The sequence below is a fragment of the Ilyonectria robusta genome (genome assembly GCF_021365365.1).
Source record: "Ilyonectria robusta strain PMI_751 chromosome Unknown BGZ61scaffold_3, whole genome shotgun sequence".
In the NCBI taxonomy this organism is placed as follows: domain Eukaryota; kingdom Fungi; phylum Ascomycota; class Sordariomycetes; order Hypocreales; family Nectriaceae; genus Ilyonectria; species Ilyonectria robusta.
In genome coordinates, this window is record NW_025764437.1 from 3,145,963 (window position 1) to 3,172,301 (window position 26,339).

The window sequence follows — 26,339 nt, forward strand, 5'->3', positions numbered from 1 at the left end:
GAGCCGTCGTTCGTCTCCCATTCACTCTCGCCCGCGCCGTTCCTACCATCCACCGGTGTCTTTGTCCCTCTTCCGGTTGCTCCTCTCGATCTCAGACACAACTGCTTCCAGGAGCCACGCGCAGCCACGCGCGCAGCTCGCCTCGACGCCTGCGCTGGCCACAGCAACCGAAGCGTAGCCCTCCTGGTGCCCCCAGCCTCGCGACAGCTGCCTAGCTCCGCCTACCAGCGTCGCCAGCCTCGCAGCCCTCGGGATCATGACCACTCCCGCCTGACGTTCCCTCCACGGTGTCGTCTTCCCAGATTAACTCGCGCCCTCTATCGTCGGCTTACGCCCGCCCGAACCGAATCGAATCGATTAACGCTGCCCACCTCCAACTTGCCCCGTCCACCTCATTTCCGGCCTCCCGTTGACCGACCGACCAACTTGGCAACCCATCTCGCCCGCGCAACACTCACGTCTCGATTCATCCCGTCTGGTCCCGGCTTGTACGCGCATCTTCCGGCATCATGGCCAATCCCACACTCAACTTTATTACCTTTAACCAGGATCACAGCTGCCTAGCCGTTGGTATGTCTATGCCATTCCCGAATCCCACAGCGGTCTTAGCTAACCATGACGCTTCTCCTCCCCTCATGCAGGAACATCCAAGGGCTTTCGAATCTATCACACCGACCCATTCTCGCGAATATTCAGCAGCGATGACGGCAACATCGCCATCATCGAGATGCTCTTCTCGACTTCTCTTGTCGCCCTCATCCTCTCCCCCCGCCACCTAATCATCCAGAACACCAAGGTATGGGCCTCCATTCGCACTGCAACCTCAGACGACTGACATCTCCCATCAGAGAGCCTCCGTCATCTGCGAATTAACCTTCCCGTCCGCCGTCCTAGCTGTGCGATTGAACCGAAAGCGCCTCGCTGTTGTTCTTGAGGAGGAAATTTATCTTTACGACATTAGCAACATGAGCCTCCTGCACACCATCGCCACATCCCCCAACCCCTCAGCCATCTGTGCTCTGTCGCCCTCATCCGAGAACTGTTTCATCGCATATCCGCTCCCAAAACCGCGGGAAGATGCAGATTCCAGGCGGCCTGCTCACGCCCCTCCCCAGTCTACCTTTGTTCCCCCGACGTCGGGCGAAGTTCTCGTTTTCGATACCTTGACTCTGAAGGCTGTCAATGTCATCGAGGCCCATCGGTCACCTTTGTGTTGTATATGTCTCAATAATGAGGGCACTCTACTCGCCACAGCCAGCGAGACAGGAACCATCATTCGCGTTTTCTCTGTGCCGAGAGGCCAGAAGCTCTATCAGTTCCGGCGTGGGACCTACCCATCCACCATCTACAGCATGTCATTCAACCTCAGCTCTACCCTTCTCTGTATCTCCTCTACATCCGACACGGTCCACATCTTCCGTCTTGGAGCTCCTCCAGGTAATACAACCCCAGCCGGCGCGCCTATTGAGTCTCCCACCTCTCCACGACAGGACAGATGGTCACGAGCTCGAAGCCACGAAGACTCTGAGTCACCAGGGAACAGTGCGGCCGACTCTCCTAAAAGTGACGGGGCTGATAAGACCGGGACTGGAGACGGTAACAACAGTGCAGGCCATCGCAGGCAGAGCGGCTCCTTCAGCAGCATGCTGCGTCGCTCATCTCAGCTTATGGGTCGCGGGGTTGCCGGGGTTGTGGGTTCATATCTACCCCAATCCGTCACCGAGATGTGGGAACCATTAAGGGACTTTGCTTACATCAAGATACCCAAGTCGACAGCGCCGTCAGGCCCTTCGCGGACCGCGGGAGAATCACCAGCTGGCCCATTGCGCAGTGTCGTAGCTATGAGCAGTAGCAGCCCCCAAGTCATGGTCGTTACTAGCGACGGCGGCTTCTATGTCTATAACATCGATATGGAACATGGCGGGGAGGGTTACTTGGTCAAGCAGTTTTCGTAAGTCATACTGTCTCTGGAGCTTTCGCCATGCAGTACACTAACCACGGTCTGCAGCGTCCTCGAAGGAGATGACAAGAGTGACATATCGACCTACGGGAGTTGAGCGTTCTCAATCTCGACGTTGGACAGTACTTATTGCAACTTCGAACCATCCCCCTGATTGAGGAGGATGATAGTGCATCACACAGGCGTTTTGCGTTCAGTGGGGCTATGTCATTTCTATTTCGTTGGGGTAATGTAATCAGTCATCTTAAATACCCTTTTTTGTCTCTCGTACAACTCTTGAGGGCGTCTGGTTTAGTTATTCAGACTGGATCTAGCTCCCCTGGTAGTGGTAATACGGGAAGCCGTCGGGTCGGCAGGGGATTCCTGGGACTTTGTTCTTTTTATCGAGCTTGGTCAATCACTTGGTAACTTAATCTTAAATAGCCGTTATACGGATTTACATCTCTCTCTGTGAATAATTGAGCATCGAAGAAGCGTCCTTGGCTTTCATTGTCGTCGTATCTCATCATCATATCCTAAGCGCAGCTTCGACATCCCAAACATGTGACGCCTCCTTTGGTCAAAAGCCTTCTCTGCCAACAAACGCCGGATACAAACACTTCTCGAAACCCTGAGAGAACATTTGAGACCCTAAAAGACCAGCACGTCCAAACGGAAACAAAACGCCGGTGCGGCCCCAATCCATAACGATCAACCAATCTGTCGGTCAAACAAGACTTGAGCCATGAAGTACTCTTTCATACCCCGCAGAAGAAGAGGAGAAGAGTCTTGCAGCACTCCTGATGCTGTTGAGATGCGAGCCCCCACTAATATAAAATATTCCCAAAAAAAAAAAGAAGAAGAAAAAAGAAAAAAGGAGAGTATGACAGACTCCAGACCAATCTATTCCGTGACGATCTTGTGTCCGTCCCAAAGATAACTGGGGGAAGGATTTTATCCCTCGCAGAATGGCATATCTATGTCCCCGACATAATTGCTGGATCCAGAATCTACCTGGAGTAAGGGCTGTTCATGAGTGCAATCGCTCGTGTGATCTCTCCCCATTCGAGATCTCTCTTCACTGACATGTCTTCATTGCCTTTCCGCTGGAGCGTCTCCTCCCACCTCAAAAGTTCGTAAGCGAATCGTAAATGTGGTTGAATGATGACGTTGAGTCGGCGAGCCCTGACAAAACAGTATGCGCGAGGAAACGACATATTCATGGCCCGCATAACCTCGGCAATGCAAATTGTGGCACTTCGGGAGACACCAACTCGGCAGTGGACCAAAGTGGCCGTGCCGTTTCGTCTTCCGCGATCTACATTGAAAGAGAAGCAAATCGATTAGCCAAGGGGCACATAATTGGCAGGGATTCGGCACCGTTACTCACCAATAAATTCGAGGCATCGGGAAAACTCGTCAGTTAATGGGTCGATACCATTATCCTGAACTCCCTGAACCACGCAGACGTTCTCTGCTCCCCACTCTTCCATGTCCCCTTCCCGCCACATGGCAGTCTCTCCAACACTAAGAATCTGACGGATTCCGAGCGCCTTCAGGAGATCTGGGTTATTTGCGTGGCCAAGATTACCGAGGTACATATAGTCGAGGACTCGACTTGGGAATGAGCCATCCAAGCCAGCGAACCAACTTGGTTCATCCTTAGTAAGTGTAGTAATTTCTGTCAAACTCATACCAACGCAGACGGGGGATTCCCGAAGTAGTCTTGGGGTGATTGCTGTCAAAAGAGCCACATCAGTCGGGTAGGCAAAGAAGTTTCGCTTCTTAGTAGTGTGAAGGTGAAGCCATGCTTCGGGCACAGCTCGCCCAGTGCTATAGCTGAAGTATGCAATGCCTAGCATCGTCGACTCGGTGTAACCATCAGCACAATGAAGGAGAATCTTCCGAGGACGGACGTTGAAGGTTATTTGAGGTTCAGATGGCATGGGTGAATCTCCTTCCACGTCGTCTCTTGGCTCAAAGTCTGGTTGGGGGTATGAACCATGAGCAAGGTGATAAATCCATTTACACGTCTCGAGAATACCGTCAGCCTCCGAATGAGACCACGTAGGTGGGAGGATACTACCCGAGGAGGGGAAGTCAAGCATCTGCTGCTTTCCGGTCTCATCGGGGCTCTCGGCGATGACTTGCAAGGTCAGAGGATTCAGCCGGCCCAAATCGTTGCACTCAATCAAAATGTCAAACTGCTGTTCCTCCGGGGTGCCCGGCTCCGGGGTTGGGCCCATAAAGACATTGTGGGATATCTCAGAAGCTTCTGTCATGTTCCACATTTCTCGTCTTTCCTGGTGGAAAAAGTCTAGGACATTTCCCGTGAGACACCCTGACGAGTCAACTGCCACGATTTCTGGGTGATTCTCTTCAAAATCGCTGAAAGGGCTTGTGCAAACAAACGTGTTGTACTCTGGTGCGCACACGCCCTGGACAATTTGCATCTCGCGCCATCGCTGCTGGCCAGTGGCAATATCCCATGCCAGTTTACGCGTCTCAGTTGAATCCTGGCCGTATACAATAATATCCGAGGTTCGGGCAACTTTAGCGGTCTGGATCTGGAAATTTCGGACGGAGAACCCCTCGCGGGGATCAGCCTCGACAAAGTCAGGGCCCTCGCCAGATTGCATAACGTCTTCCGGTGCGACAGCACCCTTGAGGCGGGCGCATGTAAGGACACCATCGGCTTTGACAATAGTTATTGCACGGATACAAGACGGGGTCTTTCGGAGAGTGCGTTTCCGCGCAGCAAAGAATGCCTGCTGCACATGGTTCTGAGGGTGCAGGCCATGCAGCCATGGAAAGACGAGAGAGGGATCTGGTAGCGGTTGGCGAGACGTGAAATCGACGGCCTCGGAGACTTGGTTGGCGTCAATCTCAAAGATGGAGAGAGAGCCATTGTCAAGGCGTTTGAATCCGTCCGTGGGGTAAAGGGCAGAGCTCTGTTGTGAGCGGTCGAGGCTCCGGGGTGACGGCGGCGATGGTGGTGGGGTGTTGGGCTCATCTGCACGAGCGGGTCCGGTGGGACAGACCGGGATGTGCTTGTTCGGGACCGGGATAGAACATTGTGCAGGAGAAGAGGAGTTGATGGATTCAAGGGAAAGGGGCGGTGTGATGGTTGAAGATGGACGATGCGGCGGGATAGGTCTGGGGAGGGCAATGGTAGCCATATCAGCGGGCGTGACGAATGCCTTGAGCGAAGTCCGATCGACGGCGTAGGTAACGGTTTCGGGGAGCGCGCGGGTGGGGATAGTGCGTAAGGATGTACGGCGAGGCGACGATCGGGCCAGGGCAGGTCAAACAGACGTGAGGCCTTGGTGGAGGGTATGTTGATATTTGGCTTTAGCCGCAAAATGCTGGATGAGAAGAGTCAGAAGACTGGCCTACGGATCAAGGGAGTGGCAAGACGAGATAGACGCACACAGCTTCTTTCTTACTGCAGGCTGGCTTTTGTCGCACATGCCTGAGCCCAGGATGAGGAGCAGGTACGAGGAGCAAGCGTGAGGAATAGCAAGCCGGATGGGCCGTGTAAACTGGAGATATAGACAAAGGAAGGGGGATTGGGGACGAAAGAGGGTCGGCACGAAGCTGTCCCGTATCGGACCTTGCGACCTAGTGTACGACCGGACGAGATGATGAGGGAACAAGGGGAGGGGGAGGCTCCAAGAGATTTGGTCCTTGTGTGGTGAGACGAATTGCAAGATAAAGTAGATGCGGTGATGCGAGGACGGAGCTACAAGAGCTGCGGACACAAAACAGTGATGATGGCGCGCGTTGGACGAGGATTGAGGAGAGGAGGCGGTCCCTAGAAGGGAAGCAGATGGTGTTGCAGGGAAAACGAGCAACGAGCAGATGGGTAGACAAACAGACGAGCAGACTAGCAGACGAGCAGACAGCAAACGGCCGAGGCGACTGGTGGTGGCTTCTGGCGTTGTCACGTTCTGTGCAAGGATGACGGATACCAAGATAGCCTGATTTGCGGGGACGACTGCGAGTGAGACCGATGACGATGACGGGAGACACAGGGGAAGAACAATGTCGCGTGGACAGAACGCAGAAGGCGAGAAAGTATAAGGAGGAGGGAGGGGAAGATCGGATCACGAACGGAAGTCGGGGTGGTAGGAGTAGTAGTGGTGGACAATGTCTGCGTAATGTGCAATGGCGGAGGGTCACTGGAAGATGGCGAATTGCTGATAAGGCGCGTGTGGCTGTCCCTGTCTTCGTCCCGGCATGGGCGTTGGTGTGTTATGTGGTGGAAGGGTAATGATTAGCACTGTATAAGTACGTGGGTTAGTCTGCACATCAAAACGACACATGGGACGTACGTGCTTGTATCAGCCATGCATGGCCAACCATTGACGTTCAGTCACCATGGATCGTCGGCCAAGGATCAGTGAGAGAAGAGACCGCGGCGCATGCAATGCAGTGATAGTGACTGACCAGTGACCACGCCCAAGGCGGCTGATGGCTTGGTGCACGGGCCAATTGGAGAAGACTAATGCGGGTGGAAAGCGGGGAAAGGGCGCTGGCCACGGCACACGGTTGGCCAAGGGAAACCATGATGGGCGGGGAGTGCCTGCCGCCCGCGCCATGTTTGGATGATACTGTGCCGGGTCGGCGGTCCAGCACTGTATGCCCCTCCCAGGCCGTCTCGAGGGAAAAGCGTCCACGCAGAGAGTACCCTGGGCCATCTATCTACAGAGTCTGTGAAAATGTGCCGTCTTCAGGTAGATACGCCATGCCGTCTTTGTTCTATATAATTGGTGGTTTCCCTCGGAGAACAAGCCTCGTCTCATTCTTAACAAAACAAAAGACTCCTGGTCCCGGTGCCGGAGGTGAGAATTGAGGTGAGGCCATGCGTCAAGGATGTGAGTCCAGGTGTGAGGTAAGGTAAGGAGGTGGTGGAGTTGGCGCCAAGTCAGTGAGGCCACTGCATTAGTGCCAGCGACGGAACTTGCTCCCCAGGTCGAGAATGACGCCCACTCCATGCTCACACGGTCATTGCAAAGCGCAACTTGGTCACCGACGTGAGGGTTTGTCTGCGTCCCAGAGACACAGGGTTGGTGCCGTTCTGTTGTTCGCGGGTCCAACCAGTCGGCCTTCCCGAAGACCGACGTCGTTTTGGTTCCCCGGATACCCGCCAAAGAGTGGGTTCCCTTGGCGATGTCCAAGATGAAGCCGCGAGCTTAATCGAACCGTCCGCCCACCCTTCACGGATTCAATCCCTCTCGATACTTTTATCAATTTGCAACCTGCTGCCGCCATGGGACGGAGCGGGGAAGGAGGAGCGCGTGGTCGTCACGCTCGTCCGTCATCATGTCTCCTCAAATGATCTCGCCACAATTCACGACTACGGACTCGGGTCAGCCGTAAAACGTCTAGCCCAGCTACAAACAAGCCAAACTAGGCTTGCATGGAGCTGCCAGCCTGCTCTAAAACACAACCCCTCCCTAAGACCACATCTCCAATTCCGCCTGGTGACAGACATAGTGCCTCGACCAACTGCCCTTACGGAGGATGGTAGGTCAGCTTAGCTGCTTGCAATTGCCAGGATTTAGTCTCGATGCCGTCGACGCCGGCACATTGACACTAGTCTGACCTCTTGATACCGGTGCTAGTCATCTTGATATCAGCTTGCATCTAACTGGCCCACCACGTATTCTCCCGATACCAACGGTGTCGTAGCCCCCACCCAGATTGCCCACAGCGGATCTCGGGACTAGATTGCTCGCGTACCTCGTACATCTCTTGTCCCAGATCTTACCCTCCATTGGGATTGGGTGCCAAGTATCTCGCACAGTACATGCCCGGCAGCGCCTGGCACCGAGTCTCGCGCTCGTACCAAACAGGTGGTGAATGAGGTGCAGCCCCACCAAGCCTCCACCTCCAGGTTGGGCGCAGGGCACAGACCACCAGCCAAAGAAGCAAACCGCTGACTTATCGGGCACCTGCAACATCGCCGCGTGTGATCACGTGATTTCGCGACAGCTTGGTTCTGCCTACAGAGCCTGCCCGTCACGCATCACGTCGTTCACCCATCAGATCCACCATTCGCCTCGGCCACATCTGAAAATCACCGAGGGCATGCCCCGGTGCCTGTTCAGTCGCCATCATGAAGTTCAACATCGAGTATGGTCTCCCCGGTCGCCTCTTGCATGTGCCAGCCCCATACTGATCCTCGCCCTAGTGATCTGCCGGTGCTCTTCCCCTACCCCAAGATATACCCAGGTGTGCCCACGAAACTCTCCCCCGCTTCCAGCTATTGATTGAGACTAACCACTTGGTTTGCAACAGAGCAATATGCGTGAGTTTCGTCGAGTTCAACTTGTGTCATGTCCCAGGGGCTTACCATCCATTCCATCGCAGCTACATGTGCGATCTCAAAAGTATTCCATCCCTCTCCATCATCTGTTCTGTTGACTGATTGATGTCGTTGAATAATTAGAAACCCTAGATGCCGGGGGTCACTGTGTCTTAGAGATGCCTTCGGGCACTGGCAAGACTGTATCCTTGCTTTCCCTAATTGTTGCCTATCAGCAGTACATGCCAGAGAAGCGCAAGCTCATCTACTGCTCTCGTGCGTTTCCCTCTCTCCACATTCACTCCTCACGTTTACTCACGTCCACTACCCCCAGGTACCATGTCAGAAATCGAGAAGGCCTTGGTCGAGCTGAAATCTCTTATGAAGTATCGGGCTGAACAACTTGGCTACGAGGAAGAGTTCCGTGGTCTTGGCTTGACCAGCAGAAAGAACTTGTGTCTTCATCCTTCCGTAAAACGGGAGAAGAGTGGCTCAGTTGTTGATGCTCGGTGCAGAAGTCTCACAGCTGGCTTCGTCAAGGAGAAGAAAGATCGGGGTGAGAATGTGGACGTTTGTGTCTACCACGACGTATGTACAATGAACACTACCATGTCCTTCTTGTAACTCTGGTTAACTCATCGGACACAGAATCTTGACCTCCTGGAACCCCACAATCTAATCCCGAATGGCGTTTGGTCCTTTGATGACATCCTTCGCTATGGTGAAGAGCACAAGCAATGTCCGTACTTCACTGCCCGACGTATGGTGAGTACCACATGGCACATCAATTCCAACGAAATGTTTGAGTCGCTAATAACCATTCGCAGATGCAATACTGCAATGTCGTCATTTTCTCTTACCACTACCTACTCGACCCCAAGATTGCGGAACGAGTATCTCGGGACTTCTCCAAAGATTGTATCGTCGTGTTTGACGAAGCTCACAACATCGACAACGTCTGTATCGAATCCCTTAGCACTGATATTACCGAGGACTCATTGCGCAAGGCGACTCGCGGCGCCCAAAATCTCGAGAACCGGATCGCTCAGATGCGGGAGACTGATCAGGAGCAGCTACAGAATGAGTATCAGAAACTCGTTCAGGGTCTTCGTGACGCGGATGAGGCTCGCCAGGAAGATGCGTTCATGTCGAATCCCGGTACACTCCCCCTCCTTCTCCCACTGATTTTGTGCGTGTGAGCGTCACTAATGACTTCATAGCTCTGCCTGAAGATCTCCTCAAAGAGGCCGTACCGGGCAACATCCGAAGAGCAGAACACTTTGTTGCGTTCCTGAAACGATTTATCGAATATCTCAAGGTACTTTTCCCGGATTCTCTATTTAAAGTAGACCGACTCTAACCCCATCTCCAGACGCGGATGAAGGTCCGTCAAGTCATTTCAGAGACGCCGCCGTCGTTCCTGTCTCACCTAAGGGAACACACCTTCATAGAGAAGAAACCACTGAGGTTCTGTGCCGAACGACTAACGTCGTTGGTGAGAACCCTCGAACTCACCAATATCGAGGACTACCAGCCACTACAGGAAGTTGCAACCTTTGCCACGCTTGTATCAACCTATGAGAAAGGATTCCTTCTCATCCTGGAGCCCTACGAGTCTGACACTGCCGAAGTGCCCAATCCCATTCTGCATTTCACCTGCCTCGATGCCGCAATTGCCATCCGGCCGGTGTTTGAGAGATTCTATTCCGTCATCATCACATCCGGAACCATCTCGCCTTTGGAAATATACCCCAAGATGCTAGACTTCACGACAGTCATCCAGGAGTCTTACGCTATGACGCTTGCTCGGCGATCGTTCTTGCCGATGATCGTCACCAGAGGAAGTGACCAGGCATCAGTGTCAACCAGCTTCCAAGTCCGAAATGAGCCAAGTGTGGTTCGGAACTACGGCAATCTATTGACAGAATTTGCGAAAATTACACCTGACGGCATGGTCGTTTTCTTTCCATCATACCTCTACATGGAATCCATCATCAGCATGTGGCAGGGAATGGGAATCTTGGATGAAGTATGGAAATATAAGCTCATTCTAGTCGAGACGCCCGATGCCCAGGAAACGTCACTTGCTCTAGAGACGTATCGCACAGCATGCTGCAACGGGCGAGGAGCCGTCCTTCTCTGCGTCGCGCGAGGAAAGGTTTCTGAGGGAATCGATTTTGATCACCAGTACGGCCGGACTGTGCTCTGTATTGGAGTGCCCTTCCAGTACACCGAGTCACGTATCCTCAAGGCCAGACTAGAATTCTTGCGGGAAACATACCGCATCAAGGAAAATGACTTCCTCTCCTTCGACGCCATGCGCCACGCTGCGCAGTGTCTTGGTCGAGTCCTGCGTGGCAAGGACGATTACGGGATCATGGTCCTGGCCGATCGTCGATTCCAGAAGAAGCGGACACAACTGCCCAAGTGGATCAATCAAGGTCTCCTTGAAGTCGACGTGAACCTGAGCACTGATATGGCTGTCAGTAGCGCGAGGAGGTTCTTGAGGACTATGGCACAACCCTTTCGAGCCAAGGACCAGGATGGAATCAGCACATGGGGCCCCAGAGACCTGAAGGAGCACAAGGAAAAGATGGATATGGAGCGGATCAAGGAGCTTGAGGAGGCGGCCCAGAACCCCCAGGCCACAGCCGAGAACTACGATTACGACGAAGAGCTAGATCAGGATATGATGGAGCTGGAGGATGGTTTCTAGATTTCTCGCTTTCTCGCTTTCTCAATTTGTCACCCGGTCCCGTCTTTCCAACGAAAATTTCTTAGAAGGGGAAAGGACATAATATTGTATAACAAAATTGTCTATCTAAAAGCGCGTCATCAATACCATCTATTTGTGCCGTGGTTCCTCTCCGTGGGGTATTCTATGTAAAGGATCTCTCTGTATCTCGTAACTCCAAATCTTTTAAACACTCACTCCATCGCTCCAATCTCGAAAAGTAAAACAATACGTGCTCAGCTGGTAGCTGTGGTGGTGCTACAAAATGACAATCTAGTTGATCAACAATCTCTTGGTGACCTTGACAGCTCTCATGGCCGGGAGTGTGTGCGCCCGGCCCGGTCGTCTCCCAATTTCGATACATAACATACGGATAAAGTCGTTGTTGGTCCAGTAGCTCGTGTGCGCGCTCAACATGTTCAGGTACTGGATCTCCAAGGGACCGCCGCCGGAGCGTAGATACCAGTCGATTTGGCCATTATCGTTGAGAAGGAACGCCTTCTTTTCGGCAATCTCCTCACGAGTGAAGTCGTGGACTTCAAGCTCGAGCTGCGAGGGGAGGCGGATCGTCGTGGGTCGTTCCGGCTCCGGGGCGAGCGTATTCGGTGCCGGGGTCATGCCTGGCACGACATTGCGCATGGCGTCGCCGACTGACTTCCAGAGCGAGCTGGCAAGGCTAGGAACGTAGGCTGACTTGAGACTCGAGGCGTAGGCGGGATCTACAGCTCCGTTGAGGAGATAAGCAATAGGATCTTCTTTTGCAAGGACGTTGTAGATGTTTTCGACAGCCAGACATCCAAAGGTACCAGCCTCTCCAACCACACTGTTGGCAACCGTATCGCTTGAGTCGGCCCCTGGTTTCATCCGTCCATACCGAGGCATCAAGGTGCCTCTCTCTAGGAGTAGGAAGAATCCTGCCGGGCTCCCTGCGAGAAATAAGTTTGTAGTGTCAAACTCGAAAAAACGCGTCTCGGGCTCTTTCAGTGACAGGTCGATTTTTGGCACCATCGTCGGCTGGTGCGATAGAACCTCGAGCGCCATCGCGCTGCCCAGAGAATGGCCGATGAGGTGAACACGCCCATTTTCGGCAAAGCCTGGGTTGTTCCGACACCAAAGGCGATAGACCCTATTCGCTTCCAACACCAGTGCCTTGATCATCTTTCCCTTGTGATGAGACATGTAGAACGGAATATCAAACATGACATCCGATATCATACTGCGGACAGCGGGAATAGTATCAGGCTCAATATCTTTCAGTCCAAAACCTTCGGGTGTGTATGCGGCCTTGTCTTCCTCCTTCATTGGTCCTCCGTCCTCGAAGGACAGACCCATTCTCCAGTTCAAGGGCAGAATCATGAGGCCGTTTTGGCCATCGCGGAGCACATCCTGGACAATTGGGCTCTGGAGTTCCATATTCACTGCTCGTCGGAAGCCGCTTATAGCATGAGTGAAATGGAAACTCTCTACCCGTTCTGCGAATTTCTGGCCAATTCCGTGGGCAACAAGAACCAGATCAGTGACCTGTCCTCGTTCCTTTTCTGCCCTGCAAGCAGAGCACACATCTGGCCCGGTGCTTTCATGCGACTCATCCGCTGCGGAAGCCCCTGGCTTGTTAGGCGCCTGCTTCTTGTGGTGGACACGTTCCCATGCATTGCGGTCGAATCCCCGCACAACCGGGACTCCGACTGTCAGACCTTTCATAATCTTCCAGACGGGTCGTCTGCCATAATATGCAGAGGGTTTGAGGCTGGGTTTCAAGAGAAAGGCCTGTGTTGAATTCTTATAAATAACATGGTAGTTCAAAAATGGGCGGTTCGGTGACTCGGCTTTGTCCACAGAGGTGGGCTCAATGATTCCCTCAGCGGCCGCTTCTCCCCGAAAGCAGCGGGCTGCACAGAATGAGTTGGATGATATGGTGTTCTCAGTCAATCCGTCGTCGTCTTCGGAAGCCAACTCAGATTCCTTAGGCCATAGTCGGTGCGAGACCTTTTCCTCGCCAAGGGGCCCCACGTCGATAGCACAACGTATTTCATCGCTCCAGGTCTCCGTCCACGGCCTGAGCTCCTGGAAACCAGCCTCAAGTTGATTTGCAACAGCAGCGGGAATTGGAAGCATCGTGTCCCTTAGCAATGTCAGCGCGTTCGCCCGGGCTTTCACCAGCATCAAGAACTCACTTGTAGAACCAAGTAGCTCTCATAACCACTGCAACATCATTCACTGGTGACCAGTAAATAGGCTTCATCTGAAGCGTGGGCAACGACACCATATGCAGTCTCGATACCCCCACGGCAATGTCAACAGTATCTGGTCGATGCTTGCCACCTGTTGCAATACCCGTCATCTCCGTTGTTCCCGCTTCACTATCCCGTCTGACTACTACATCATGCGGATCCTCATGGAGGGTCCCACTTGGCAGGGCACTATCTACTCGGGGCAGAAGAGTATCGGGGTATGAGTCAGGAGTGCCAACTCGGGCAAATGGTGTTCCTGAGATGCCATCGTCAAGAACCGGGGGTCGAGTGAGTGCCGGACTGCCAGTGGGGGTCTGTGTTCGAGGCGATCGGGTTTTGTGATGGGATGCCGATAGTGCATGGCTCTTGATATCTATTCCACTGTTGAGAGGCGATATGCCTTGGTTTCGGCTTTTCCCGCCTCGAGATTCGGTCGTCTTGAAAATTCGAGATATCGGGTGCGCGATTGGGTTGGCATTAGATCCGGCTCGGGAGCGGCTGGTTGTGGTATCGACAGTCGAAGGACGCCCTTCATGGATACTAGCTGCCTCCTCTTTAAGACGGTCGAGCGCTAGAACAACCTGGTGCATCACTTCATCGAGACTAAGACCAGGCATCTGCTTCCTAACCAGGGCACAGAATGTATTTTCGAGCTCCTCTGAGACATCAACTACCAGCTCGGAACAGCAAGCGGGTATAGGGGTTGTCGGTAGAGCTCGGTGTGAAGACATCGATAGGTCTTGGGGTTGGTATTTGCTTCGATGCCTATCCCAGTGAGTAGACGCGATATCATGTATAAGCGATGCCAGCTTGTCACTGTTGGTATGCAATGAGCGGGCATCCAAGGGCTGACCACGCCTCACATCTTCATGAGCTCGTTGATCATCCTCAGACATGAGACCCAGCCAACCCTTCTCCAGTGCATTATTATCGCCTCGGGCCAACGGACGCAGCTGACCCTTGGCGGACCTCGACTCGGGCGGACCAGTAGCGGAGCTGGTTGACAGCGGGTCATCGATGGGGATAACGGATGAGTAGAAGAATTGGGCTTCCACGGGTGGCATTCCATCTTCTCGGTCGACGCGAGTGACGGGGGCCAGGCGGCACTTGGTCCCGTAGGTGTGATCGTGATTGTTGTTGTTTGCCATGGTGTCTAGAATGTCGTCACTAGCAGCAACAATCCAGTGGCACTGGGCCTCGCGCAGCTGGGTGCAGGCGGCGTGGCTATCGGATGGGCCATAAAGCTAAGGCGATGCGAGGTCTTGTTGCTTGTCATGCAAGTTGTTGGGCAGGGAAAAAATGGTCGACTGGGGACAGGCAGACGACGTAGTGTTTGGTTCACCGACCTTAGTCCATCAAGTTGATGACGTGGGAGCTGCTCAATCTCATGCTGCCTTTAAAAAGTGGGTCTCTAAATGCGAGTATCAGAAGGTACCCCGCCTGCCATGGTAGGTATCTATGATGACTATGGTCACTCTGGAGGGCGAGGGAGTACTTAGATCAAACCCCGGATACATGAGGGTGCCTTTTCGCCTGAAACTAACAACCTGGAAGTTCACATGCAACAGAACAGGCACCCATGACTTATTCCAACAAATTGGACCTTACCCTGGACCTGAACGTGATCCACGATTGTCTGTCTCTCTCCTGCCTCAAGCACTGACCATTTGAGCAATAGCGACGATACGATTTCCTTTAAGGAGAATTCTGTCAAGGAGGGTAGTGGTCCGTCCAGTTCGTCGCCCTTTGTCTGCGTTGGTCATCAACAAGTTGGTCGGCACGGTAGTCAAGAGTCGAAACTGGCGGTGGTCGCTTGGACATGGAGAAAATTCATCAAGCCCTAAAACTCCCGCCGACAATAAGGGAGGATTGGCTGGAAAAATCCAAAACCAGTGACCAGGCTCCAAGATATAATACAGATTCAGTACGGCCATTAGGTTTCTAGGGGGGTGCTTGGGGTTTGAGTCAGTCATGGATTTTCGGGTCGGCAATCGGGTTTTCGGGTCAACAGACCGGGTTCTCAGAGAGCATCCACCGTCTTTGTCTCCTTTGCCATGTGAGTGAAATGGAGTTTGCCAAAGCCGATGTTGATGATCTAAAATGAGACACGGCGCTTGGAAAGCCCGGTCGTGGTGTAATATTCTGCTGCATGAAGGCTAAAAGGTTCAGCGACAAATCCCGAAGTTTCAATATCAAATATCTGTTATGGTATGGAAGCACATTACCCGCATGCAACCACGGCAGCACGGATGCTGAGCCGGAACAGGCATGCGAAGCCTCGGGGATTTTTATTCTCTTTGCCTCGGGGAAGACATTTTGATCACTCTTCCGTCGGCCCCACCCTTTCCGGAGCATCAACTCCACAGCAGAGTGGCGAAGAGACGAGGGAGATCAGCAAGGGCATCGTTTCGGGTGCCGCAGGTTGGTTTTCACGCATCTTGACCAACGCGGTATGTCCTTTCCGCATTTCCGAGTTTCCGTAGAAACAACCTATGATAGATCTCGACGGCGTCGAAAGTGCGGGGAATCACTTTCCGAGGTGGGGATAAAGCGAGTCGGAGGGGGAGCCAGGTGAGTCAACAATCAACGAGTTGTTGTTTCCCAGAAACAATTATCGATACATATCTCCTTGTTCCCGTAACCAGAACCGACCTCCAAACACACAAGGCACAATAAATTGGAGCAAGATTTGTGACAACGGCACGACAGATCAAGATGGAATACACGAGGTAGAAGTTCATGTTTCGAGTTGCGACGCGATGCCAATTCTGACAATAGCATGTCAACTGACTTGTCACGATAGACTTGGAGAGAGTGGCCTCAAGATCTCCAAGATCATCATGGGGTGCATGGTCTTTGGCAACTCCAAGTGGGAGGGGTCCCCCTGGACCCTGGACGAGGAGGAAGGTCTCCAGCTGCTCAAGAAGGCTTATGATCTCGGCATAAACACATGGGTATGTATGTCCGTACACTTCTGTGAAAACGACGAGGAGCCTGCCAGAAGGAGTTGGCTCACACATGAACCAGGACACGGCCGACTTTTACTCGAATGGAGCGTCCGAGGTCATTGTTGGCAAGGCCCTCAAGAAATACAACATATCTCGGAATAAGGTCACAATTCTTAGCAAGGTTTACTTTCCTATCACTGAAGGAGAAGGCATCCGGGTCGCTCCTATCAATGACGGAGCGATAGTGAATCAGATGGGCCTCTCGAGGAAGCACATCTTTGATGCTGTCGATGGGTGCCTTCGACGCCTCGATATGGATTACATTGGTAAGTGCAGTGTTGTCCCCGGTGTTCTGTGCGTAGGCGTCGCCAGTGATAACTGCCAAGTGGTGGGTAGTCGAATGCTAGCAGGTTCTCTGGGTTCGCCGCCTTTGTTGTCGCTGTCGCCGTTGCTGGTGATGGTGATGGTGATGGTGCTATGCGTGCTGTATCCGCAAATGTTGCCGATCCGGCTGCGGCCCATGGCATTCCAAAAGCAGAAAGCTGTGCAGGCGACCAGGGTTTATTCCAAATGGATAAGTGGTGTTCCTCCAAGGAGGCCCATGCGCTGAGAGCGCGCCCGAGCTGTATCGATCCATGCTGATGACTGGGATGTGGTTTATTAGACGTTCTCCAGATCCATCGCCTAGACCGAGACACGCCACCCGAGGAGATTATGAAAGCTCTGCACGACGTGGTTATGTCTGGCAAAGTGCGATACATCGGAGCCAGCTCCATGTGGACATGGGAGTTTGCCCAGCTGCAGCACATTGCAGAGCTGAAAGGGTGGACCAAGTTCATCTCCATGCAGAACTTCTACAACCTGGTCTATCGAGAGGAAGAGCGGGAGATGATTCCCTTTTGCAAGGCGACGGGGGTCGGCATCATCCCATGGTCGCCAATGGCTCGGGGATTGCTCACCCGACCCTGGGGCACGGCCGAGAGCGAGCGCGCGCGCGGAGACAAGTACAGCGCCGTGTGGAACGTAGGAGCCAGCAGCGAGGTTGTCGGCCGAGTCGAGCAGCTGGCCAAGAAGAAGGGTGTCAGCATGGCCGTGCTGGCCACAGCGTGGGTGCTGCACAAGGGCTGCTCCCCGATCCTAGGCCTGAACAAGCCCGAGAGAATCGAAGAGGCGGTTGGCGCGCTGCAGGTTCGGTTCGCCGAGGACGAAGTCAAGTTTCTCGAGGAGGAGTACAAGCCGCGCGCTGTGCAGGGCCATTAATCCGCAATCCCACAATCCCACATCACATCGCCATCCCCGGGATGTCTCCGGGACGTTTCCGGGACGTTTCTGGGACATCTGACGATTACTTTCAAATAGCAAATTTAGCCACGGCAAAGTAATGCATGCCTACACCGTGTTGGTCCCGTGTACGTGTAGGTACTTAGTACATGCGTACCTACCTAGGTAGGTACCTGGAGCCTGTGGAGGGACACAGACCATCTCAGGTCTGAGCGCCATACGAACCGACCCGACCGCGGTCTCGTCTCTGTGGGCAGAGTGATTCAGGCGCCCCGGCGGCAAAACGGGCGCCTAGCCATAGGCTCATCGACCATCGGGTGGAGGGGAATCAGTCGAGACGGAGGCAGGCAGAGGCAGGGAGGACCGATCGGGACAATGCTCCTGCACAATGATCCAGCCCCCCCCCCCGGCTCGCAGCGCCGTCAATAGTGTCCCGCCTGCCTCTGCCGGTCTGGCTTGATCCGGTGGTGTCAGGCCACAAATGACTTGCGTGGTCGTTTCGACGCGCCCCGAGGCGCGTACTCGGCGCCTGTCTCCTCTCGTAGAAGATTTTCAAGTCGCACAGGCGCTAGATTCAGCGCCATCGCCGTTGTTTCTGCATCGTCCACGATCCGGGGGGCGCGGGCGCACGCGGGCGCGGGCGGTGGGCATCGGGGGGCGATATCGCAGCGTAGTATGGGAGACATAAACAGGCATCCATGCCCGTCATGTCCCATCTCCACAAGGCGGCCCGAGAGAGCCACAGCCCGCAACCTTGACAACCACACGGCCCACCCAGAACGAACCAAAGGCACCCGGCCCGAGCAGGGGTGTGCCAACAATAGCCCGGACATGGCCAAGCACGGCCAAAGCGTGGCTAATTATGGTAGTACGTACCGGTATTGGAAAGCCCATCGCCATCGTCCCCATTTCAGTCTCGATCCGCAAATATCCCGAACATGTCAAAGGGTCATAGGGTCGTCGAGAGCAGGGTCGTAGGGCCTAGGGTCGCGCTACAGGGGGTTTACAACAAGGGTGTCCCTTCGTACACTGGGTGCCCGGACCCCTCGTGCTCCAGACCCAAGCTGACCGACTTGACTTTACGGCGCACCGAGGTAGGTAGGAGGTAGGAGGTAGGAGGTAGGTACTTCCCTGTATGGAGACCCTACCAACTGCACGCAGGTTCCCAGGTAGGCAAGTCCCGAGGCAGGCAGGAGGGTGCTTTCCTGATGCGGCCTGGAGAGGTAAGGGAGCTGAGCACAAGGAGGGAGGACCCAACCGCAAAGAAAGAAGGCCGCGTCACGGAAATGTGCACTGTGGCCAGCCGTAGAATTCCAAGTACACAATGGCGGCTAGGGTTCTTCAACGGCCAAGAAAGAAGAAAGAGAAAAAAAAAGAAAAAAGAAAAAAAAAGAGAGACCTGGAGAACCACTGGAGAATAATACCTAGCGGTCTTCTTGGGTTGCCCGTGGGTCGCCCTGGGACGCCCTGGATCGCCTGGTGGGATCCGTGCTGGATACCACTGTGACACACGGTGCCCGTGTTACATCACAGACCCTAAAGTTCTCAGCTAGCAGGGACCTCTCCTGGAGGGATCCTTCCTCTCCCAGGCCGGAGCAGCGGCCCTCATCGTTCTTCACTGGCCAACAATCCGAGCGGCCGACCAGGGTCTGTCCTGTTTCGTTCATTGCCCTCCTCTCGTTCGCCCCGTCCGTACATGTACGTCAAGGTCATCATATCTGATCTAGTCCGGTCTAGGATTGGACTTGCATCGCCCTGCCCCGACTCGCGCCACATGATCCGTTTCTCGACTCTGAGGCGGCAAACCAGCCCGACTGTTCACGGAGTACGGAGAACCGGCCTACCTCCCTGGTACATGGTGATGACAAGCTCGCGTGCGATCCATCCCCTTGATCGATGCGCGCCTGTGGGCGTTCGCTTGTCGAGCGCTATGTAGGCAAGGCGCCCTGCCTTGCCTGTCAGCGCAAGGGCCGAGTGGTCCCTGGTCTGCAAGGCGTCGTCCAGGCTCAAGTTGAACCTGGGACTCAACTCAGGCTCAACCCGTTGGCGAGCCAATCCGGTATTATCCAGCTATTTTGGTGGTGCTCGACTTGACCGTCTTGGGTTTGGGTTTGTGTCTGCTTTGACGGCCCATGGGACTGTACATACCCGCCTGTGCCTTAATACCTTACCTTGCCGTCTGCCATCTGCCGTCCCTCGTTTGACAGTCCGTCTTCCAGGAAGTCCCTTGCAGTGATTATGGCTACACCACCCACCCGGACCAGGCGTTGGGGCATGGATCATCGAGCCCATGGGGGCCAAGTGTCATTGCATGGGGAGCACACTCGGACGGTTCTGTTCAAGTTGGTTCCTCATGTGGAGAAACCTCTCAGTTTGTTCATGGGGACCTAGTCCCTCTGGACCCATGTGGCCCCAATCTGTGGTTGATGGGCCCCGGTGCTCTATCACCATCTCCCCTCTATCGCTCTCTCTCTCTTTCTCCCCCTCTCTCCCACTCTCGGCACGCTCTCCGTTGCCTCTCTCTGCCTCTCCCACCTCTCCTACGCTTCTCCCACCCTACTTCTCTCTCTTCATCCTCTTTGCACCCACTTCCTGTGCCATCCCCCCTTGAATGCCCCCCCTAGAACCCGCAGCTCCTACTCTTTCCGTTGCAGTGAGGAGACGCGTTCGATATCCTGCTTTGTGATGTGTCCTTAGCCCGAGTTGATTTTGACGAATGTATGGAGTACAAGGAAATAGACCTGCCGAAACTGTTATCTCTTCGGAACACACACTCACCCATCAAGATCTGTCAAGTCCAAGATGCCCCGGCCTTGTGGTTGGCGAACGAGACCCCTGACCTGGTCCTCATTTCGCTCTCGGCCCCGGCCCCATCACCCGCTTCATCACACCTCCCTACTGGCCTGGGACGCTGCGAACGCAAGCTGTCTCCCCATCATCCTGCCTGTTTCTTCTGACCCCATGTCAGCGGAGTCTGATCCTTCGCACTACCCTCACCCTCACATGTGTTTAATTCATCGACAACGGTTTCGTCAACGGCAGGCTCCGCCTTGAAGTGTCTTTGTAAATGTTGCCCACTCTTGCCCTCCCTTCTGCCTCCCCTCCTCCCTTCTTATACCTATTCCCGACGGCGGTCGGCCATACACTCCTCGAGGCATCGCCTCTTGTTTCGTGCCGATCATCTCTGCTGCGAAACCTGCTTTAAACGAGTCTGCTTGTCAATTGTTTCCTGGCCTTTCTTCTCTACCCACTCCCCGGACCCAACCGCTAGCTCTGTTTGGCCCTCGACGTCCCGTGTTGGTCTGTCTGCATTGTCTCACTGCTTAGCTGCCGTTCCGAAACCAAGACCTTCCAGATGCGATTCAATTCTCCATCGTAGCGCACCGGCCATCGTGGTCTTTAGTCCCCGCGACTCTCTTTCCTGGGCCGGTTGCGCGCGTCCAGCTGGATCTGGCAAATCTTGGCCTCGTCAAGGCTTCCCGGAACAGCCCGCACGCCACACAGCAACCTCGACATGGACCTCACACCTCCCTCGTTAACTACATCCCCAGTGCCACCACATCAGAGGTCCTTCAAATCGCCGCCCTCCCTGTCGCAGACATCTTGTCCCCCGGGGGGTCCAGGCGCCAGTTACCCGTCTCCATCTCATTTGACCAGACCACTCACCATACTTGCATCCCACAACTCCATATCAACCAGTTCCATGCCCCAGCGCCTTTCGGATCCAGAAAGTATCCTTCTCCCATCGGCCGCCATGAGCCACGCGACCTGGGTTACGCCAGACGAGATGGCAGCTGCGCCCGCACCTGTTTCTTCCTCGACAGTTCCTAACATCTTACCGGCCGACTACGATTCATTTGCGACTTACGAGCCCTGTATTCCAGCATCCTTTAGTACCCACGAACCATACCTGCCGCCTCCTCCAAGCCACTCCTTCCCGCACCCGCCACCGCCATCAACTGGCGGCTCGGCCAGGGTGCCCTCCATCCCCACCAGGCATCCCTACGGCTATCTTCACGATCCATCTAGTCAAAGGATGCGGATGGAGAGCTCCGCTACTTACTGCCAAGGCTTTGAAAGGCAGCACTATCCAGCTGCTGTTCCAACAACTGCGCCATACAGCTCGGAAGGGTCCCCATTTGCCCCGAACCTCCAGCCGGACCTAGGTGACAGCCCAGTTCCGGTGTGGCCTAAGCAAGACTGCGACGCGTCCCAGATATACTTGGATCCCCAAAGTCAAGGGCCTGATTTGGGGCAGGACAGGCGAATGCTGAAGCCGACAAGAGCCCGACGTCCGCCACGGAAACATACGACGAAGGAGGAAGCTAACTTTCAGTGCGAGGTCAAAGGGTGCGGGAAGTTCTTTAGTCGCAGCTACAATTACAAGTCTCACCTAGAGACCCATGACGAGAAACGCGAATACCCTTTTCCCTGTCCCGTCGATGGCTGCACCAAGAAGTTCGTCCGCAAAACCGACCTGCAGAGGCATCACCAAAGTGTCCACATGAAGGAGCGCAACCACAAATGCGACTTCTGTGGGCGACTTTTTGCTCGAAAAGACACCCTCAGGAGGCAAGTCTACGTGTTACCTGGCAGTGAAGATGTGTTCATACTAATTCAGGTTGATTATACAGACATATGGAAGATGGCTGCTCCAAGAGATTCGACATTGGTACACTCAATCTCCAAGGGGAAGGGTTTGGGACCATGGGCATGGTAAATCGACCAGAGCGACCCAACACTAGCTCTCGCCATCTTCCCTAGCCTTGGGCTTTTGCCTTGATGCCTTGCACCGCGTCTTCTGGTAGGGTTTAGATTACATGGCACCAACACGATGGCCTCCTTTTAACTTCGTGTGCAAATGGCACTGCGAAATCGGAAACGCGCTTTCAGTTCGCATCTCAGCGTTTCTCTGCCGAAGATTACCATCATCATCATTGGACCGAGTTGTGGTCTTGGATTCACGTGCATTCAGAGTAAACTAGGTTCCTCAGCCACAATTCGGGATTGGTAACTAACTGGGGCCAGGAGCAGGATTTTCGAGACTACGAAACCTAAACAACGCGGAAGCGACGAATTTCTATAACGAATCGATGTCAACGACTTTCCGTACTCTAATAGTCGGTCTCGATCCAGGTTGGAATACCACCATTCGACTTTTTGATCGACCAGAAGAATCAAACGGCCACTTACGCCCAAGCCAGAGACCATGTGAAGTTACTCTGGACGCCGTTTGCGAACTCGACCGATTTTCTATAAGCCAGGGCGTACGACTATCCATCTGAGAATACAGTGACTAGGCTACTATCGCGGTCTTTGTATCACGTCGAGGATCGACTGACTGATTTCATTCTCCGCTAAAGTTGGCACGTCAGAATTGTCAACCACTACGCCTGCCCCTGTCCGCCCGAGTTCGGGGGGTTTCTCTCCAAATGGTTCCCACTATTTCACGCATGCCTTGATTGAGCACTGTTTTATATCTTCTTTTCATATTTTTTCTTTTGTTTCTGGATCCACCATGACGGTCGGTTTCTGACCATGGCCCTCGGTGTTTGGAGACAAATCACTAACCCGGTCCGTTCCGTTCGTTTTGTTCGATTTTCTATTCGACTCAAAGACATCCTCAGGAGGAAGAACTCGATCGCATTGGCGATTTTTCAATGGAGTTGGGGATATGTATGCGCGAACTTATTCTTCATTTTGGTGGCCCCTGTCTTTGTTCCTCTACTACCAACACCAAACGCGTTTCACGGCCGAGGAACAGCAACTACCAGACCGAACATTTCAAATTTTGTGGCATTTTTGGCGTTTTGGGATAACGGCATACAAGGTTCAAAGGGAGGACCCGGGTTATCAGACCCCTGGATAGAGCAGGGTCAATCATTCTGGATAGCTCCTTGATTTCAGATTATGCACAATTCTGTAGGATTTTATGGGGGGTAGTCAAGATTCATGGCAAATAATGAACCTGGGGGTTTCATTCAGAGGTCGCTATAGAAGTCTCTGGACAGAGAAAATGGCTTCGAAATCTATGATCCGGGAACTCCACCATCTTCACACTTCTTTGTCGAATGCCTAGCGATGAAGCATTTTGTCGTTTTCTTGCTCAAAATTTAAACTTCTTCTAGCCTAGCATCTTCAACTGCTGCAAGAGGTCATGTGAGAATGTCAAATCCGCCCAAGTCTTCGTCAGGGCAACGGGAATGCGCCGGATGGAATCGTGCACATCCACTACAAATAGAAGGGCGCATGACTTACATTAAAATAAACATGCGTAGCTTCGTCGACACATATACCCTCTAGACCAACAGGTACCAAACGGGTCTACGGGTGGACAACTAAAATAGGTCTAGCTAGTAGTGTGCTAAAGTCGCCGTGGCTGTCGAGTCCATGGGGAACAGCTCCACCCGCCGTATCGAGAACACAACTAATTAAATAGGGCAGAAACTCTTAAGGACTGCATCGGGCTACCTCAACTCCAAGGTTCATTGCTAAAGACTTTCTGCGCCGGAGGATTCCATCGAAGAGACCTATGGCGAGGCTTGATACGCTCCGCACGTTGGACGGCAAAAGGTTACGGCGCCCGCCTAATCCCAACTTCGCTTACAAGCGCATCCTGAGAGGAATGGAGAGCGAATAAGCAATCTTCCCAGGGGGGAAACACAAGGGTATGCAATTACGGGCATGGTACTTGAGCCCGTTCCTTTCAGTTGGGCGGATACCTACTTGTGAGGGATCGCGTTGGGACACACAAGCTTCCAAATCCAGGCAGTCTACGGCCAAAAAGTGCATAGCCAAAACATGCTTCATTCGGCTCACGAATCGACCGTGTTCAAGCCCTCAGCACATGTAAGCAAGCAGCTCGGTAACAGTATCATACACGTGCAAGGACGTTCTCTGTGTGTCTTCTTACTGGTATCAATATGAGCCCACAATTTAGGCACCGCGTATTCTGGCCATCTTTGGCGTGGGTGCTTATCTTCAGCCGCGAATCATTATTAATGATCCCCAGTCCTAAACAAAACCTTTGGCCAGCGACCAGAAATTATCCATCTTGGTACGAGAAAGCGTTTCCCGAGCCTCCGCGTCCGTTTCGCAGATCTTACTTCCCCATTTGCGGAAAGCCCGCGCCTTTTGCTCGCCTTCGAAGACCAACTTGCATTCGTTCAGTGACATGTCTTTGAGCTCGCCCTTCTCGTTCTCGGCAGCAAGCCAATCGCGGACATCCCCCTCCTTCCCATCACGGTCCCTCGAGGGCGAATTTTCCGTCCAGTCGATGCGATTAAGCATAAGCTTCTTGTATTTCTTGATGCTCCACTCCCCCCCTTCCACGATCACCAAGTTGAACTTGGGGTGCATGACACATGTACCCGTCAGCGCCATTTGCTCGGCATTGACACCGATTTTGTATCGGTGTTGCCCGTTGGCTAAAGTATCAATCTTGAAAACCAGGATATGGATTCCTTTGTCTGCGTCTTTCTGCTGGTTGGTGGCTAACTTTTCGTGCTTCTGTTCCTTAGTCAATTTCCGGCCGTCGTTTGCCTCGACATGCTTTTGGTGGCGCTCTGCGATTTCGCGATTGACTCGGGCCTCGACGGCGGTAGGATCCTTGACGGCAACTGCAGGTATGTTAGCATCAAGCACGCTCCTGAAGGATAGTTAATTAAAATAATAAAGGATCACGTACCATCACCAAGGACTCGCATCAGGTTGCCCTTCTTTACCTTGGGTGGTGGCGCTGGCACCAGTCCCAAGCGAATCTTTGCTTGCATCTCCTTCAATTCTGCCATCCTGCGCTGCCGCCGAAGCTTTGCTTGCTCTCTAGATGTCAGGAACATGGCCTTTGGTGCCGGAGCAAGGCGATCTTGTGGTGGTTCCAGGGCCACAGGATGTTGGATGTACTCGGTGATGATGCTATCCGCTGTGTTGATTTTGAGTTTCGAGGGGTCGTCCACCGCATCGTAGCTTGTGCCATCCACAAGCCCTTGATCCCACCATTCGATATCTGGGGGGGAATCCACGACAAAGTTTCTCTCTACATCCAGGTCCTCGTCGATTCCCGCCTTTCGTGTTTGCGCCGCAATGCGCTTCTTCATCGCCTCGAGCGCGGCCTGACGACGTAGAGCATTCGCCTGCTGGATATATTTGCCCTTCTGATTGAAAACCAACTGTCGCGACTGTCGAGGCTTGCCGCTACCTCCCTGCGCGGACGCACTCGGGTCAAAGTAAGGGTTCTCGAGCGTGTCTCGGTTGTTGGATTGAGGGCCAGAGGACCTGAGCGAGTCCTGAGTCCGGGACTGATCCTGCCGTGGGCGTGATGCCGCATCTCTGCTTTTACTCGGGGGTTTCCATGATCCGAGGTCTTCCAAGGCCGGATGCAGGCCCACATTCAACCCACCCTTTGCTTTGCTCCCCCCGATGGCAGCGGCAACACGGGCCTTGAGAGCGGCCATCCGGTCGGCCGCAGACTCAGGCTTCTGCACTCGAGAGGAAGAGTCGTGCCGAGGCCCAAGGCCCGGGGACTGGCTCTTACGATCCATGGTTTGGACTGATGCGCAACGGGGGCAATGGTTTCTGGCTTCTTATGGTCCTGTTGCGTGTCGGCAGTGTGGCTGTAGCCAGATACAGCTTTGAGAGAAGGTTGTAAGCTATACGCGCGGATCGAAGGCGACGGCTGCGATAATGGTTGCTGGCAGGATTGAATCTCGAGAGCAGACGAGGTGCTGTTTGCGCGCGTGTTGAATCAAGTGATGAATCAAGTCAAGTGAGGTGGGTACAGCTGGCGCCAGTGCCTCCAGCGTCGGCCTAAAATTCTGCCACTCCGCACCGCCAAAAATTTGTTCACCTCCAAGCTGCCCCCACCACTTTCACCTTCAATTTGCGATCGCGAATGGAC

At 53.7% G+C, this 26,339-nt stretch overlaps 7 protein-coding genes across 7 annotated transcripts; 4 read left to right on the plus strand and 3 right to left on the minus strand.

The window, feature by feature from the left end:
• Nucleotides 1-509: 509 nt before the first annotated feature.
• Nucleotides 510-1,955, plus strand: BGZ61DRAFT_342697 (WD40-repeat-containing domain protein; the record flags this gene model as incomplete). The annotated part of the gene is made up of 3 exons (XM_046239532.1): nucleotides 510-570; nucleotides 642-796; nucleotides 849-1,955. 3 exons carry the CDS (start codon nucleotides 510-512, stop codon nucleotides 1,953-1,955), a joined length of 1,323 nt encoding a protein of 440 aa, XP_046110132.1.
• Nucleotides 1,956-2,949: 994 nt separating this feature from the next.
• BGZ61DRAFT_342495 (uncharacterized protein) lies at nucleotides 2,950-5,118 on the minus strand (the record flags this gene model as incomplete). The annotated part of the gene is made up of 2 exons (XM_046239510.1): nucleotides 2,950-3,257; nucleotides 3,330-5,118. The coding sequence occupies 2 exons, from the start codon at nucleotides 5,116-5,118 to the stop codon at nucleotides 2,950-2,952; spliced, it is 2,097 nt and encodes a 698-aa protein (XP_046110133.1).
• Nucleotides 5,119-7,918: 2,800 nt separating this feature from the next.
• BGZ61DRAFT_413177 (uncharacterized protein) lies at nucleotides 7,919-11,062 on the plus strand. Its single transcript, XM_046243307.1, has 10 exons — nucleotides 7,919-8,077; nucleotides 8,136-8,176; nucleotides 8,243-8,252; nucleotides 8,315-8,334; nucleotides 8,394-8,525; nucleotides 8,584-8,837; nucleotides 8,898-9,014; nucleotides 9,077-9,407; nucleotides 9,470-9,567; nucleotides 9,622-11,062. The coding sequence occupies exons 1-10, from the start codon at nucleotides 8,061-8,063 to the stop codon at nucleotides 10,963-10,965; spliced, it is 2,364 nt and encodes a 787-aa protein (XP_046110134.1). The 5' UTR covers nucleotides 7,919-8,060; the 3' UTR covers nucleotides 10,966-11,062.
• A 194-nt stretch (nucleotides 11,063-11,256) lies between these two features.
• BGZ61DRAFT_528541 (DDHD domain-containing protein) lies at nucleotides 11,257-14,362 on the minus strand (the record flags this gene model as incomplete). Its single annotated transcript, XM_046253269.1, has 2 exons — nucleotides 11,257-13,105; nucleotides 13,158-14,362. 2 exons carry the CDS (start codon nucleotides 14,360-14,362, stop codon nucleotides 11,257-11,259), a joined length of 3,054 nt encoding a protein of 1,017 aa, XP_046110135.1.
• Nucleotides 14,363-15,539: 1,177 nt separating this feature from the next.
• Nucleotides 15,540-17,559, plus strand: BGZ61DRAFT_444121 (NADP-dependent oxidoreductase domain-containing protein). Its single transcript, XM_046244947.1, has 4 exons — nucleotides 15,540-15,943; nucleotides 16,018-16,168; nucleotides 16,242-16,488; nucleotides 16,827-17,559. The coding sequence occupies exons 1-4, from the start codon at nucleotides 15,930-15,932 to the stop codon at nucleotides 17,420-17,422; spliced, it is 1,008 nt and encodes a 335-aa protein (XP_046110136.1). The 5' UTR covers nucleotides 15,540-15,929; the 3' UTR covers nucleotides 17,423-17,559.
• Nucleotides 17,560-20,727: 3,168 nt separating this feature from the next.
• BGZ61DRAFT_139066 (uncharacterized protein) lies at nucleotides 20,728-22,339 on the plus strand. The gene is made up of 2 exons (XM_046237265.1): nucleotides 20,728-22,015; nucleotides 22,078-22,339. The coding sequence occupies exons 1-2, from the start codon at nucleotides 20,958-20,960 to the stop codon at nucleotides 22,205-22,207; spliced, it is 1,188 nt and encodes a 395-aa protein (XP_046110137.1). The 5' UTR covers nucleotides 20,728-20,957; the 3' UTR covers nucleotides 22,208-22,339.
• A 2,118-nt stretch (nucleotides 22,340-24,457) lies between these two features.
• On the minus strand, nucleotides 24,458-25,896 carry BGZ61DRAFT_490972 (pre-mRNA processing factor 3-domain-containing protein; the record flags this gene model as incomplete). The annotated part of the gene is made up of 2 exons (XM_046250385.1): nucleotides 24,458-25,062; nucleotides 25,131-25,896. The coding sequence occupies 2 exons, from the start codon at nucleotides 25,894-25,896 to the stop codon at nucleotides 24,458-24,460; spliced, it is 1,371 nt and encodes a 456-aa protein (XP_046110138.1).
• Nucleotides 25,897-26,339: the final 443 nt, after the last annotated feature.

Bases quoted from the DNA above. Each gene is read 5' to 3' on its own strand.
- BGZ61DRAFT_413177 (XM_046243307.1), top strand. The intron at 9,408-9,469 runs GTACACTCCCCC...ATGACTTCATAG, and splicing joins TGCGTTCATGTCGAATCCCG to CTCTGCCTGAAGATCTCCTC. The intron at 9,568-9,621 runs GTACTTTTCCCG...CCCCATCTCCAG, and splicing joins GATTTATCGAATATCTCAAG to ACGCGGATGAAGGTCCGTCA.
- BGZ61DRAFT_444121 (XM_046244947.1), top strand. The intron at 16,169-16,241 runs GTATGTATGTCC...CACATGAACCAG, and splicing joins ATCTCGGCATAAACACATGG to GACACGGCCGACTTTTACTC. The intron at 16,489-16,826 runs GTAAGTGCAGTG...GTGGTTTATTAG, and splicing joins CCTCGATATGGATTACATTG to ACGTTCTCCAGATCCATCGC.
- BGZ61DRAFT_139066 (XM_046237265.1), top strand. From the start codon at position 20,958: ATGGACCTCACACCTCCCTCGTTAACTACATCCCCAGTGCCACCACAT. The intron at 22,016-22,077 runs GCAAGTCTACGT...TTGATTATACAG, and splicing joins CGAAAAGACACCCTCAGGAG to ACATATGGAAGATGGCTGCT.